General features: G+C 61.0%; 1 protein-coding gene across 2 annotated transcripts in view; it reads left to right on the top strand.

The window, feature by feature from the left end:
* Positions 1-7,152: 7,152 nt before the first annotated feature.
* Positions 7,153-15,369, top strand: part of AXIN1 (axin 1) — a 58,032-nt gene continuing 49,815 nt past the window's right edge. For both annotated transcript variants that reach the window (XM_055339814.1, XM_055339813.1), the window contains exons 1-2: positions 7,153-7,228; positions 10,679-11,639. In XM_055339814.1, coding sequence (XP_055195789.1) covers positions 10,762-11,639 — 878 coding nt within the window. In that variant the 5' untranslated portion in view covers positions 7,153-7,228; positions 10,679-10,761. The remainder of the gene's footprint in view (positions 7,229-10,678; positions 11,640-15,369) is intronic.

Here is a 15,369-nt window from a genome sequence, read left to right as displayed (position 1 = left end):
CTCCGCTGCCCCTGGGCACCCGCGGTCCTGCCGCCTCCCAGGGCCTGGGGCTCACGCTGCTCTTTGCAGGCCTGTGCCAGCGGCTCTCTTCCTCTTTTCTGCAGCAGGTGTGGGCTGGGCCTGGGCCCGGAGGGGGATGTGGCTTCCCGGGGCTCAGGTGGATCCGGGGCATTGAGGTGTTGGACCCACACAGGCGGCTCTAGGTGGGCCCGGGGGGCTGGTCCCCGCGGCGACACTGCGTCGGGCCCCCAACGGGAAGCCCCGGTCTGGAGACACCAGGAGGGCCGAGCCGTGGGGCTGGAGCTGTGGGCTGGTGTGGCGGGATGCGGGGCCCGGGCGCCCCGAGGAGCAGGTTTGTGTGGGTTGGAGAGAGCTCGCTGTGAAGGCCCAGGGTCTCTGCCGCCGCAGGGCCAGCCGGAGCCTCAGGAGGCTCTTGAGGGGCGAGCGCAGGTCCATGTGCTCCTGAGAGTGATGTGGATGGGATCAGCAGGCAGGAGAGCCGAGGCCCTTGGGGTCTCGGAGGATGCAAGCTGGGCTCTGAATCCCTGATGTGGGGCCCCGGCCCTTTCTCCCGCTGCCCTCACCTGTTGTTTGCTCACTAGTGGCCTGGCCTCCAGCCCCTGGGGCAAGCCTGACCTGAAATCCTTGCGGAACCAGGGGCTGCCAGGACGTTGTTGCCACCTCCAGCAGGTGGCCGGCGGGGCATCGACGGGCCCGGGGATGCCTCACGGCGGCGCACGCAAAGCCCACCCGGAGGCATCAGGAGCTGGTGCGGGGCAGGGGCGCCGCCGGCCTGGCCCTCCGAGGGCACCACGACCCACGCGCGGCCGACTCCCACGGCGGCGTGGGGAGTGGCTGGGGTGGTGGTGTCTGAAGGGGCTGGTTGCCATGGCTACCGTAGGGTTCTGAGGCTGTCATCTGGTCCCCGCCTCAGCCAATCGGCGCTGGGAGCCCGAGCTGCAGCCCGGAGCCCAGTCCTGCCCAGCCACCGCACCAGGAGCAGGGACCACGGCCTGGGGCGGCTGCAGCGCCGAGGCCGAGCGCAGCATGGCGGAGTGGGGAGGGCCGCGCGGCCGGAGCCAGCCAGGTGAGGTAAGCGGGCGCACCACCCACTGTCCCCGGCGGCCCTCGCACCCCGACCCGCGCACGCGGCCGCTGGGGCTGGAGACAAAGGGGCGCACGAGGCGGGAGCCCCGAAGCCCGGGGCCGCGTCCTTCGCTCGGATCCTGCCCCGAGGCCGCATCAAAGACCCCGGCCGGCTGGGCCCTCTCGCCACTGGGCCACAGGCCATGTCACGTCCGCGCCGTGCAGGGCGCATTTTTTTTTTTTAATTAAAAAAGAGAAAGAGAAAAGTGACAAGGGAGAAAAACATCCACCTGTACCGGGCAGCGGCCAGACCGCCCAGATCAGAGGTGCCAAATCCCATTACCCGGGCTGCCCGCGGATGGCGGGGAGGCAGCTGCGGTTAGGGGCTCGCCAGCGGAGATCAAAGGGGGCCACGCTTGTGTGTGTACGTGTGTGAGCGCACGCGGGTGGCCGGAACAGGCTGCAGCCTGGCGTGTCACCTGCCGGCCACCGCCGCCCTCCCAGGCGCTGGCGTCCCTGCTGCACCGGGTGGACGTGCTGGGGGCGGGCCCACCGCGGCCTGCTGCCCGCCCGCCTGGTCAGCTCCGCTCCTGACCTCCGCGCCCTGTACCTTCCCCTGGGACCTGGGCTCGCCCCACATTGGGTGCACGGGCCTGGAAGAGCACAGGCCTGGCCGGGGGCCGAGCCGGGAGCGGGGACAGGCAGCATCCGCCTGTGGAGGCCAAGAGCCCCCAGATGGCCTGGCCGGCGTGTCCCAAGGTTCAAAGCCTCTGTCGGCACGATTGTTGGGTTATTAGGTAAACTCTGCGAAGCAAATCTTTTAATCCACTGTGGCTAATCCAGTGCACTTTTGTTTGCTACGACAGATTCTGCAGCAACAAAGGGCCGAGGGACACCAGCATACATAATCACATACTTAGAGTGTGGCCGCGGTGGCTGCGGGGCTCCTAGGCAGCCGAGAGAGACGTCTCTGGACAGCGCAGTGGGGGGGGGGCAGGTGCACAGAGGCTGGGGGCTGCCCCGAGGGTGGGGGCCTGGGCGGGGGTACAGCCCCTCCCTGCCTGCCCTTCGCCAAGCCCCCCAGCTACCGGCGCAAGGGGTCCACGGGCTGCCCTGGTGCCTGGCACAACATGGGCTCAGCGAAGCCAAACGAGGTCTGGCAGGTGGAAGGAGAGGCTGCAGCAGTGGCAGGGGCCTGTAAGCTCCCGGCGCTGCGAGGGGTCTCGGGGATGAAGGGCTCAGGTCAGGCAAGGACATCCCAGGTGTCGGGACAGCAGGCACAGAGAGGAGGCCTGCCCAGTGTAAGGGGCTGCAACTACCAGAAAGGGGAGTGACCTGACACCATCCGGGACTCCGGGACTTCAGCCGCTGCTTTTGCAAGTCAGGCTGAGACCCCTCAGACACCACCCATCCTGGGAAAGTGGCGCTGGGGTCGCGGAGGCCAGCAGGCCCTCCCTGCCTGTACCTGAGCCCCAGGCTCAGTGACGAGGGGCCGCCCACAGACCTCTGGGGCCAGCGGGGTTGGGTCGGGACCCTCACTGTGCTGAGCACAGCTGCCCGCCCTGCCGTAGGCGGGCGGCGTGCGGGGAGGCGGGAGCTGGGTCAGCGCTGTGTCCCCAAGGCTCCCAAGGCGGGAGGCTGCTCTCCCCCTTCCCCCAGGCACCTGTGGCTGGCAGGGCCACGCAGGCCTCAGTGTAGTACTGTCCTCCTGTCCTTGTGTTGTGAGGACACAGCCCTGGTGGCAGATCTCTCTGGAGGCGCACTATGGGAAGATGACCTGCAGTGCTCCTCGGCCTGGAGCGACGGGATCCCCGGAGGACCCTGGGGGTGAAGCCCAAGTTGGGGCGGGTGTGGAGGGCACCCTGGGACTACTCACCTGCTGCCGTGCCCCTGCTTCCCTGTCGGCCTTGAGCACTGGCCCCTGACCCGTGGGGGCTGTGTCAGGTCTGCTGGGTGAGTCGTCCAGACAGGGGATGTGGGGATGAACGCAGCATCACCAGCTGGGCCTGGCAGGAGCCAAGTGCTGCAGTTCCCTACCTCTGCTGTGGTTCCTCCTCGCCTTGTTCAGGGGAGCCCGTGGCGGTTCTGAGGAGCAGGGACGGCTGGGCTGGGATGACACAGAGCAGTGTGAGAAGGTGACAGTCACCCAGGCACCCCCAACAGCGAGCTGATGCCAGAGCTGGCTCGTTTGACACAGGGCCCTGACCTTACGCCCTGGCTGGCCCAGTCTAGCTTTTGGGGGCGAGATCACCTCTGGGGTGTCTGCCTCAGCTGCAGCTGAAGACGCCAAAGAGCAAGACCGATGCAAAGTGCCAGCCTGGATGACACAGCCGCCCCCAGGGCAAGGGGACGGGGATCCCAACAGAGTGGGGACAGGCTGGGGCCTGCCCTGACATGCAGTTCCCCAGGCTGGAGTGTCCACGGGCTGCGCTGGGCACCTTCTCACTGGTCCCGGGACAGTTGGAGCAGCACCATTGTGCCTGGCGCGGGCAGCCGCGTCCTGTCCCAAGGGCCCAGGCATCCAGCTCGCTCCCACGGGGGCCCGCGGGGTGGTGCCCGCTGCATTTTCTCGGGCACAGAGCCTCTTCCTGAATGTGTAAAGGAAGTGCCGCAAGCACCCCCGATTCTGCGCTCCAACAATAACCTATTAGTGCCCTGGAATATGGGTGGTCAGCGTTCCCACCCTACGGGCACGAGCTCTGCACCCACAACAGCGGGCACCGAGCACGGGCCGCCTTGGTGCTCGGGCTCATGATCTTGGTGTGACGGCTGTGCATCCATCTGGGGTTTGCCGTGGGGACACAGGCGACACTGGCCCTCCCCCCCAGAGCTCAGAACTGACAGAGGAAAGACACCCAGGATGAGGGGTGGAGCCCGGGAGGCTGGAGTTGTGCCTCCAAGGGGGAGTCCTCCCCACCCCCCGCCACAGCCGGCCACAGCTGGATGAGCCCCCCCCCCCCCCCCGCCCCACCTCGCTTGCCCTCCCACCGCCACCCCCCACACCTGTTGGGGCAGACCCAGAAGGGGCTCGGCCTGAGACCCCTCCCTCCCTCCAGACGCCCAAATCCCATGGTCCCTCCCGCCCTCCCCTCCCAGGAAGACAATGGGGATGTGTCCCCAGTGTCCCATGTCTGCAGCCTGTCCTCTGCTGCTGGCTTTCATCATCACACATCAGGCCATGCTGGACGCGCCTCAACATACTCGGCGCATCTTGGATGGGTTCTTTTTTTTTTTTTTAATTTTTTAATTTATTTATGATAGGCACACAGTGAGAGAGAGAGGTAGAGACACAGGCAGAGGGAGAAGCAGGCTCCATGCCCCAGGAGCCCGATGTGGGATTCGATCCCGGGTCTCCAGGATCGCGCCCTGGGCCAAAGGCAGGCGCTAAACCACTGCACCACGCAGGGATCCCTTGGATGGGTTCTTTGAATCACTTTTTATGAGTGGTCTTCCTCAGCCAAGTGGACGAACACGTGTAAAGCTTCAAAGCTCGCTTTATTTCGAAGTATTCATTTTATGTCTACGTTGAAGAAAATGATTTCAGTTTTGCTTTTAAGTTTTTCATGTAGTTCCTGGAAAGCTGGAACAAATGTCCTCTACGGTTAATCCAATCAAAGCTTCTAGTGGCAAACCCTGGCACCCCCTTCACTGGAGGGGTGTGTGTGAAAAGAGGGCGCTCCATCAAGGAACTCACCTGTTCCGACATGAGGCTCCTGGGGCTCTTTGGTGTCACGTCTGGGTGGCTGACACAGTCCCTGCCAGGTCACCCCTGCAGCACCGCAGGCCCGGTCTCGCCTTCCCTGGGCTCCCTCCTCTGGTCCACGGCTGCTCTCACCCTGCTCAATCGCCCCTCTGTGCCCACAGTTCTAATCCGCGGTAGCTGGGCTGCTGCATTTCCTCCAGGCCTTCTGACTCCCTTCCTGTCCCTGCAGGGCGGGAGCCCCAAGGAGCCAGGGGCCCGAGGGTCCTGTTCTGGTCCTGGGGCCTGGGGACACCTGCCGCCATGGGCCAGGAGGAGGATGGACGTGGACACAACCCTGGGAGCCTGGCCCGGCCACAGCAGCAGCTCTGCAGAACCAAGGCAAGCACTGGGGACCCGTGTCTGGGAGCGGGGAGGCAACATGAGGGCCAGTGTCTGGGAGCTCTTGCTGTTTGTCCAGCCCACCCAGGACTCCCACACCCCACAGAGACCCCGCTGTGCCCAGAAGGCCACCCACTGTGTCTCATGGCCTCTAAGACTCCTAGGCTGAACGGGGTGGGGGAGGGGCTGCACTGGGGGGCCTGGGACTGTCCCAGCTGGATGCTGGTGAGAGTGACGCCCACTGTGATCACCCTAGTGGGGCCAGTGTGGGCTTGGTCGCATAGCCCCTCATCTATAGCCCCGACTGCCCCTGGGTGGACTGGGCCTTCGGTAGGCTGGCGATGCGTCCCTGGTTGTCCTCATCCCTCACTGCCCCCCTTTCCTATGACCCCCTGGGAGAGATGCTGTGCTGAGACTTGAGGCAGGCTGGTGTGCCCCTACACCTGCACACCCCAGGCAGGCACCACCCGTGGGCATCTGGGTGGGAGGCTGGCTGTGGCCCGTGGAGCCCCAAGCCAGAACTTGTGCACTGGTATGGAGCCCGAAAGATGAGGACGTGCTGGGAGGGCAAACAGTGTCCAGGAGAAAATGTGGTGGCCTGTTGGACGGGGGCACGGCCGTGCCCTGGAGACTGCAGGGAGCATCTCTTCAGGTGCAGGCCGCGTGGCTCTGTGGGGCACAGGCGCTAGGTGGTCACGGGGGTGCCAGAAGCAATTCCTGAGGGGCAGTGGTAACCTTTCAGTGCCACATCCTTCCCTTAGGCAAGGGCCTGAGGCTAGTGGACAAGGAGCTGGCCGGCTGGGCTTGCAGGTCGGGCAACAGCTGCTATGGCGACGGTGAAGGGCAGAGGTGGTGGTGCAGGAAGCCTTGCTCCCCAGGTTGCCGCGCCAGTATGACCTAGGGACAGCGTAGGAAGGAAAGCCAGGCGCTCGGCGGCCGGGCAGGGCGGCCCCGCAGCACCCGCAAGGGCTCCCGCCACGCCGCCGCTCGCAGTCCAGGCCCACCCAGACGCCGGCACCTGGGACCCGGCCCCGCCCACCAGACGGCCCCGCGCCCTCCCCGCGCCCGCCGCTGCCCCGGGCCCCGCCTCCGCGCCGTACGTCCCTGCAAGTGCTCGGGCCCGGGCTCTCGGCCCCGCCCCGACCCCGCCCCGGGCTACGTCCCCGTCCTTCTCCCGCCCCCACGTTCCGGCCCCGCCCAAGTCCCCGCCCCGCGCCTTCGCTCCGCCCCCCGCTCCGGCTGGTGCGTCACGTGCCAGCCCCGCCCCACGTATCCGAAAAGCTCGCGTCCTGGCCCCGCCCCGAGCCCTTGGCCCCGCCCTACGCTCCAGGCGACCTCACTTCCGGTCCGGATCACGCTTCGGGGCCCCGCCCCACACTCTCGGCCCCGCCCCCGCGCTCCGCCCCACATTATCGGCCCCGCCCCCCACGCTCGGGGCCCCCGCCCCACGTTCTCGGCCCCGCCCCACGATCTCGGCCTCGCCTCACGCTCTCCGGGTCCCGCCCCAAATCCTCGGCCCCGCCCCACGCTCCGGGCCCCGCCCCACGTTCCGGTTCCCGCCCCACGTTTTCGGCCTCGCCCCTACTCTCCAGGCCCCGCCCCACGTCCTCGGCCCCGCCCCCGCGCTCCGGGCCCCGCCCCACGTCCTCGGCCTCGCCCCCACGCTCCGGTCCCCCGCCCCGCGCTCCGGCCCCGCCCCCGCATTTCCGGGCGGCGCCGGCGGGGGCGCTCCGGCCTGGGCTTCGGCGCTCTGGGCTCGGGCTCCCCGCTCGGGGAAGCGATCGCGGCCGTCGCCGCCGCCGCAGGACCGGCCGGAGTCGGGCCGGAGCCGCGTCTCCCGGTGCAGGCGGGTGAGAGCGGGCGGCCGGCCTCGGCCGCGCCCCCGCGGCCTGCCCCGCGCCCGCCTCCGGGCCGCCGCGCCGCCGCTGCGATGGGGGCCGCCCGGGGCCGCGCCCCCGCCCCGTCCCGCCCGTCGCGCCGCCGCTGAGCGCATGGGCCGCGCCGCGCCGCTCCCGGAGCCGGGCCGGGGCGCCGCCGCCGCCGCCGCCGCCGCCGTCGCGGGTGAGTCGTGCGGGCCGGGCGCGGGCCTGTGGGCCACCCATTGTAGGCCGCGTAGGCCGGGCGGGCCGGGACCCGGAAGAGGGGCCGGCGGGTGCGGGCTCGGGGCGTGCGGGGCGGCGGCGGGGACGCGCTGCGAGGGCCGGGGCCGGAGTGGGGGCGGTGCGCGGGGGGGCGGTGCGCGGGGTCCCGGGGGGTGGGCGTGAGAGGGGCCGCCCGCGGGCCCGGCCGGGATGCGCGTGTGCAGGTCCTGGGGCGGCCCCGTGACCCCGGCCCCGCGCGGGGCTCCGAGGCCCGAACCCCGAACCCCGGGCACCGGCTCCGCTCCCCCGAAGCCCCTAGCGCCTCCCCGCAGCTTGGAGCTCAGTGCCCGCGGATCAGAGCCGCCCGGCCAGGCGGGGAAACTTTCTGCTTAGCGCTGAGGACAGAGGGGGAGCCCCAGTTCCCGGAGGGCCTCCCCGCGCAGGTCTGGGGTGGTTTATGAGGAGCCCCTGCCGCGCATCCCTGCCCCTCCGTTTTGCCCCCGTGCTCACCCTGCTTCTGCACGGACGCTCTCCGGACACTTGCTTCGAGGCCCTTCTTTGGAGAATACACATGGTCTGAACCTGGGCTCGGGTGCTAGCCCTGAGTTTCAGTTTTGAGAACCTGACATTCAGGCAGGAGAATGGATAGGCGCACAGAGTACGGCGTTGCTGTGGGATTTTCAGGAGGTGTGGACGCTTCTTGGGTTTCTAGAGTCAGAAATGTAAGTGGAGTCCTTTGGGCTACATTGGTCCTTGAGAATTTAGGAGGTGGAGGAGCAGATCACCTTGTGGAACAGCAGCCCTAAGCTTTTCAGGGTTTAGGTATCGGACAGGACAGCGTCACAGTCATGCTCTATTGCTTCCAGGCTCCTATAAGTCAAAAGTTATGAAGTTAGGTTTGAGTGGGATGAACATGTGTCTGTACGTGTAGCATGGAGCTGGCTGCCGTGGCTCCCCGGGGGTATGGCTCAGCAGTGACTACAGGAGATTTTAAATGCTCTATCAGCCTCGTAGAGCGTTCGTCGGAGCTGTGGAGGACTTTTATGGAATCCTTTTATTGATGGTGGTTCCAGGCTGTTGGCCAGATTCAAGGCTTGTGGGCATTTGCCTCTGACCTGAATTAACGTAACTGCTTTATGTGTGGTATGCACGTGCGTACACCAAAACGCTGGGTGTGCTTCTGCATGGGAACCCAGAGACGGCGGGAATCAGAGCATGTTTCCATAATGTCAGTAACTTGGAGAGGTGTCTGTGTGCTTCTGGGGCCACCGAGGATCGTCTGTCAGTTGACAGCCGAAAACAGATGTGAGTTATAAGAGCTATTTCTCGCGGGCAGTGAAAAATAGTTTAAAATGATTAGGGCAGGGGGGAGCCTTGTTCACACATGAATTAAAATGTTAGCTTTTAAAGATAGCCAGTTTTGTGAATAAAGGGGTAGATGTTGAGTTTTGTTGCTGTTTTTGTCCTGCTGTGGTTCAGCATCTATGGAGGGCTAACGTTTGGCATCTATGACAATTGTCATATGTGTTCATGCCAGTGAATAAGTGTGCTAGGTGTTGTGGGTCCCGCAGAAAGCATTTAATCAGGCTGCTACCAATAATTTACGCGGGAGATAGTTGCATCTCCAGAGCAGGCGATGGTGACTTGTAATTAAGCTCCCATTGAATTGCAGTGACTCGGTTCTTTCTCAGGACTGGCGAACTGGAGTGTGTCTGAGGGTAGGGCTCAGGGCGCCTGGCGTGGGCCCTCCTTCCTAAGAAGGCGTCCTGAACAGGAGGACATCAGGTGTCCATGAGCTGGTGTGGAGCTGAGACACCACAGGTGCCCATTCACGTTGACAGGGCTCAAAGAGAGGGACTTTGCCGTTGGAGTGGTCCGTGACAGCAGGGTGCCCGGCCCGTGGGCCTTGACCTTAAGAAGCAGGCTGTTCCTGCTGAGATTACAGACTGCCTGGTAGTTTTCATAAGTCATTAGCTGTAGAAATGTCACCCGGGGCACGTTATTGTGACCCGTTCTCTGTCTCTGGGGGCTTTTCGCTTCTAGCCATCAGTATCTGCTGGCACACGCAGTGCGTGCAGTGTGAGGATGCAGCTGTGGGGGTGGATCGCCTGGCGGCCCGGGTTGGTGAGCGGTGGCCGGGGAGGGCTGCCCTTGGTGTTGGTACCAGATTTAAGGTGTTTATTTTTCTCTCTCTGGCTTATTCAGTGCTCTGGGCGCTTGGAGCTGACACACTTCTCTCCAGCCCATTTCTAGCCATACCACCTTGAGGAGTGCGGGCCGCCAGGTGGGACGGTACAGCCTAGCTCGTGGGCAGAGCTCCTGTGGGGCATGTCAGGGAGGACCGGAGACCGTGAAAGAGTCCTGACCCGGGAGAGCCTTCCTTCACACCTGAGGGGGGCTTGTGGCAGCAGCCACGCAACCTGTAGTCCCCAACCCCCGAGAGGATGCGTAGTTGGGATTTGAGCTTATGGAGGTGAATCACGCGAGCCGTGTGCCCGCTTAGTTAAACGCGAGCCGTGTGCTCGCTTAGTTAAAAGCTGTGATTGCATCTGGACTTCATTTTCTTTTTCCGGGTCTCCTCTGTTCTTCAGAATACTAAATTGCCATTTGCTCTCAGGACGGCGCTTTTCTTATAGGTGAGGTCAGAGGCAGCTTTGTGGTGGAAGCATGTTTTAAGATTGTCCACACTGTGATGTGGGATGGCCACCATGTGTGTGGGGAGTCCTTGGGTGACTGAGTGGAAGGGGCTGAAGCTGACCCACCCCTGTTCTTACGGGTGTGTGTTGAGAGCTCATGGAACACGTCCTTGCGTGTTTGCACACATTAGGAGGCATATGAGGCGTGCAGTGACGGGGTAGGCAGAAAGCACAGCGGCTGTGGGCCTACAGATGTGGGGAGCAGATGACTACCTGCTGTGTGCTGGGCGGCGAGCCTGCCTTTCCGTACCTGAGTATCACCGCGATCCCGCATCGCAGGTAGGGCGGTCATCCTCATCTTACGTGTGAGGAACCGGCTCTTGTCCCAGTTTTTGCAGCCCGGAACACTAGAAAGCACATCTCTTTTCTCTGGGCCTGTTGGCTTCCCAGAGCTTGCAGGGAAGGGCTGGTTGTGGCTGAGATGGGAGGTCCCCAGGCTGCTTGTCTCCGTGATGTTCTGGCAGAAAGACACCTGAGGGGAGTGGCACTCTGTGTCCCTGTTCTAGGCGTTCATTTTTGAGATCCAGAGACGTACCTGTGGTTGTAAAAGTTCCCACAAATTGTTTTAATATAGCATAAGTCTTGTGACAAAAGACTGAAAATTTAAACTGAATTTCTGGCTTTGAGTTCGAGTGGGAGGGCATCATTACGAGTCTTGTCTTGAGAAAACCTCTGTGGTCATGTTTCCATGGACCCACTTTTCCTAATCCTTGTCCTCTTAATGGTTTCAACAGGACAGATTGATTCACTTTGGAGCTGTAAGTACTGATGTATTAGGGTGCAGCGCTCATTGTTCATTGACGCACAGAGTCCCAAAATGAATATCCAAGAGCAGGGTTTCCCTTTGGACCTCGGAGCAAGTTTCACCGAAGATGCCCCGCGCCCCCCAGTGCCTGGTGAGGAGGGTGAACTGGTGTCCACAGACCCCAGGCCCGTCAGCCACAGCTTCTGCTCCGGGAAAGGTGCCGGGGTCAAAGGTGAGACTTCAGCAGCCACTCCGAGGCGCTCCGACCTGGACCTGGGGTACGAGCCTGAGGGCAGCGCCTCCCCCACCCCGCCATACTTGAAGTGGGCTGAGTCGCTGCACTCCCTGCTGGACGATCAGGACGGGATAAACCTGTTTAGGACTTTCCTGAAGCAGGAGGACTGTGCTGACCTGCTGGACTTCTGGTTTGCCTGCAGCGGCTTCAGGAAGCTGGAGCCCTGTGACTCGAACGAGGAGAAGAGGCTGAAGCTGGCCAAGGCCATCTACCGCAAGTACATCCTCGATAACAACGGCATCGTGTCCCGCCAGACCAAGCCGGCCACCAAGAGCTTCATAAAGGACTGCATCGTCAAGCAGCTCATCGATCCGGCCATGTTTGACCAGGCGCAGACGGAGATCCAGTCCACCATGGAGGAGAACACCTACCCCTCTTTCCTCAAGTCTGATATTTATTTGGAATACACGAGGACAGGCTCGGAGAGCCCGAAGCTCTGTAGCGACCAGAGCTCTGGGTCAGGGACGGGGAAGGGCATACCCGGCTACCTGCCCACTCTGAATGAAGATGAGGAATGGAAGTGTGACCAAGAGCAGGACGAAGATGGTGGCAGAGACCCTGCTCCCCCCGGCAGGCTCACACAGAAGCTGCTTCTGGAGACAGCCGCCCCGCGGGCCTCCTCAAGTAGACGGTACAGCGAAGGCAGAGAATTCAGGTGAGTCAGATGCAAGGCGGCCGTGTTTGTGCTCACGTCCGAGCCCTGGACAGCTGGCAGGCACAGGTGGCAGCCAGGAGTGGTCTTGTGTCCCAGGCCCCACGTGGGCGTGCTCCTGCTGCTGGGGGTGAGTGTGGCGGTGGTTCTTCCTCTTGCTACTTTGATGCTTGCAGCACATGGTTTTAATACTTGTGAGTTGAGGGCCCTTTGGCAAGAACAGTCCCAAGTGTACGGCCTTGTATGTCACGAAGAGCCTCGGATGTCCCAGAGGTCGTGGCGTTCAGACTTGGCCTGTGGCGTGCAGGGGGACTTACCCAAACGTGTAATCCTCTTGGCTTAATACAGAGAGGAGTGGACGTGGAAAGCGTCAGTGCGGCCAGAATTCTGGATGGTTGTCTTTCGTGATCATTTCCCCAGATTTCTCCTGGAGGTTGGGCAGTGCTGGTGGGGAGGCTGCCGCAGCAGGTGGCCACAGCGCTCTGGGGCCTTCTCGGGTCGTGCTGGGGGACCCTGTCCCCTCTGCTCACGAAGTAAGAGCTGTGGTGCGGCCCAGTCCCGGTGGCGTTTGATTTTGTGCTTAGCACCTGCGCATGTGGCACCTTGCGACGTGGGAGGTGCCCGTGGTGCTGTCGAGAGGCTGTTTGCTGTTGGGAAACCTGGCTCCTCGTTCTTTCCTCGACTGTCCCTTCTGTGCTTACCGGAGACTTCGCTGACGTGGGTTGGAGCCCCTCACCAGTGCTAGCCGCCGTTGGCAGGGCGCTCCCGTTACCCACTCCTCTCCCTGCACTGAGGACACCTGCGTGTGAAACTTTGGGAGCTGGGAACCTGCGTGACCCCTGCTGATTCAGTCAGGAGTCCGAATCCTCTCCCCTCCCGCGCTGCTGTTAAAACCTGCTGGTTTCGTCAGGCTCATGCTGGAACAGAAACTGGCTGAACGTTCATGAGGTTTAAGGGTCACGTAAATGGTGCGGTTCAACATACGCCATTTAAAGTAATGTTTATGTGTCTTTTGCTCATTGTCTCGAGCTTAACGTTATTGATATAGCAAGCTTTTTAGGACAAGACTTGCCGTAAGTTTATTCTAAATAAGGCCAGTAACTACCATGGTTCTTAAAACCCAACCTAAAATGATTTAATTAGAATAGTTTTAAGATGGAATCAAACTCGAGGCCTGGGCTTCAGGGGAAAATTATTTATTTATTTATTTTTATTTTATTTTAATTTTTTTTTGAAAAATTTTTAGTTAAATTCTGATTTATTTCTTTGTTTCTTTTTTCTTTTTGAGTGTGTATCTCTCGATTTTATTTTATTTATTTTATTTTTTTGATTTTTATTTTTAAATAATCTTATACCCAGTGTGAGGCTCAAACATACAACCCCAAGGTCAGGAGTTGCATACAATCCTGACAGGGCCGGCCAGGTGCCCCAGTGCTTGGGAATCCTTTAAATCAGAAATCAGAATTGGCTAGCTCAGTTGGTGGGGCGTGCAACTTCTGACCTTGTGGTTGTGAGTTTGACCCCCAGTTTGGATATACAGATTATTAAAAAACAACAACAACAACAACAACAACAACAAAGTTTCCTGAGTCTTATTCTGTATGTTTTTCAGTTCCCGGTCTTTTTTTTTTTTTTTTAATTTTATTTATTTATTCATGAGAGACACAGGGACACAGGCAGAGGGAGAAGCAGGCTCCATGCAGGGAGCCTGACGTGGGACTCTATCCTGGGTCTCCAGGGTCATGCCCTGGGCCAAAGGCAGGCGCTAAACTGCTGAGCCTCCAGGGCTGTTCTTCATTCTTGATCTCTCTCTTTTTTTTTAATATTTATTTATTCATGAGAAACACTTGAGAGAGAGAGGCAGAGACACAGGCAGAGGGAGAAGCAGGCTCCATGCAGGAAGCTTGACATAGGATTCGATCCCGGGACCCCAGGCTCGCCCCCTGGGCCAAAGGTAGGCGCTAAACCATTGAACCACCCAGGGATCCCCTTGGTTCTTGATCTTAAGCAGCAAGTTTGCTTTTAAATTACTAGAGTATGTTGGCTTTACTTGTTTAAGTGCATTGAGCTGTAAGGACTGTGGCACATTTTAGTTTTGGCTTGCCTGTCGTGGAGCTGCTGGTGCGGAGGAAGCCAGGAGTTGGGAGTCCCAGCCGCAGTTGAACCGCATTCTGCTCAAGGTTGGCTCTGATACTTTAGTGAGTGGAAGATCTCTGATGTCACGGTCATCGTTTACTAGCACCGACAGGTATGAGGTCCAGCACATTCTGCTTTGTCCTGCCGGGGTGTGCAGTTGGGTGCACTAGGCTGGGAATCACAGGAAATCCAGCCTACCCTCCCTTAAACCGTGAAGGGGATTAGGTAACTTAAATCAATGAAAAGGTTAGAGGCAGGGCCAGTTTCAGATGTGGTTTGATCTGGACTCCAGCCAGTTTTCTTTTAAAGACTTTATTTTTTATTTTTTAAGAGCAGTTTCAGGTTATCAGCAAAAATGTAGAGAGGTTTCCCGTCCCCCCCAACAGCCTCCCCCACATCACTACCCCTCACAGAGCAGTGTGTCTGTTGCAGCTGATAACCCTACATCAATACCACTGCCACCCAAAGCCTGGAGTCTCCACCCGGGTGCGTGCCTGGTGCCGGACGTGCTGCGGCCTGGATGGTCGTGCGATGACACGTATCCGCCACTGTCACCGTCGTGTCGGCTGAGTAGGGTCACCGTCCTGCACACCCTGTGCTTAGCCTGCTCATTCCCCCCACCCCACCCCAGGCAACTGCATTTGTCTCCCCCCCGCCCCCCCCCGTCACTTTTGCCTTTTCCGGAATGTTCTGTGGTTGGAATCACACAGCGTGTGCCTTTTCTCAGTAGCTTCCTTCACATGATAACAGAAGGTCCCTCCATGTCTCCGCACGGCTTCTGGGTGGTTCCTCGTGAGCGCAGGTGGCGCTCTGTGGTGCGGACGGACTCCGTTCCTTCGTGCGCTCGCCTGCTGAAGGCCATCTTGTTGCCCCAAGTTCTGGGAATCATTAATAAAGCTGCAGTAAACCTGTGGTGCGGTTTTTGGTGTGGACAGAAGTTTTCACCTCCTTTGGGTAAACGCCGTGGAGCACGATTGCCGGGTCCTAAGGGGAGCGCGCGTATCAGTAAGAGCTGCCGCTTCCCTGTCCCTGCCCTCCGTGGCCTCTGTGCTTGCAGCTTGGGGGAGGCTGGAGCAGCACCCACGGGCTCGGGTTCCCTGGCTTGGTAGCACACGCTGCCCCCAGCATTCACGGGAGGTCCTGCGCTTGGCTCTGCAGGCCCGGGGGGCGGTGTGTGTGCCTCCGTGTCCTGGCTGTTCCAGCATAATCTTGGTGCAGGGGCCCAGGACTGTGCTGCTGGGCTTAACACCAAGTAGGGCAAACCTGGAGGGACGTAAAGTGCCCACTGCCCCAGTGGTGGATGTGGTCCCGCAAAGGAATATTGAGGTGGAGAGGACAGGGAAGGGGTGGCGGTGCTGGACTGGAAATCTCCTGACTGGGGGAGGCACTTCTGTGGGCAGCAGGTGCCTCTCCTAAGCATGGACTCTGCATGGAGGTGTGTGTGGGGTGATTACTTAGGACAGGATGACCGCAGGGTCTCTTGAACCTGAGCCCCATGGCTCCGTCGGTCCTACCTACAGCCTGGGCTCCTCCGATTGTGCTCTCTGGTGCAGTTCAGCCTTCCTGACTGGCCCTGCTGTTCCCTGTGTCCCCATGG

The sequence above is a fragment of the Nyctereutes procyonoides genome, unplaced genomic scaffold (genome assembly GCF_905146905.1).
Source record: "Nyctereutes procyonoides isolate TBG_1078 unplaced genomic scaffold, NYPRO_anot_genome, whole genome shotgun sequence".
Lineage (NCBI taxonomy): Eukaryota > Metazoa > Chordata > Mammalia > Carnivora > Canidae > Nyctereutes > Nyctereutes procyonoides.
This window is presented reverse-complemented; position numbering and strand designations above follow the sequence as displayed.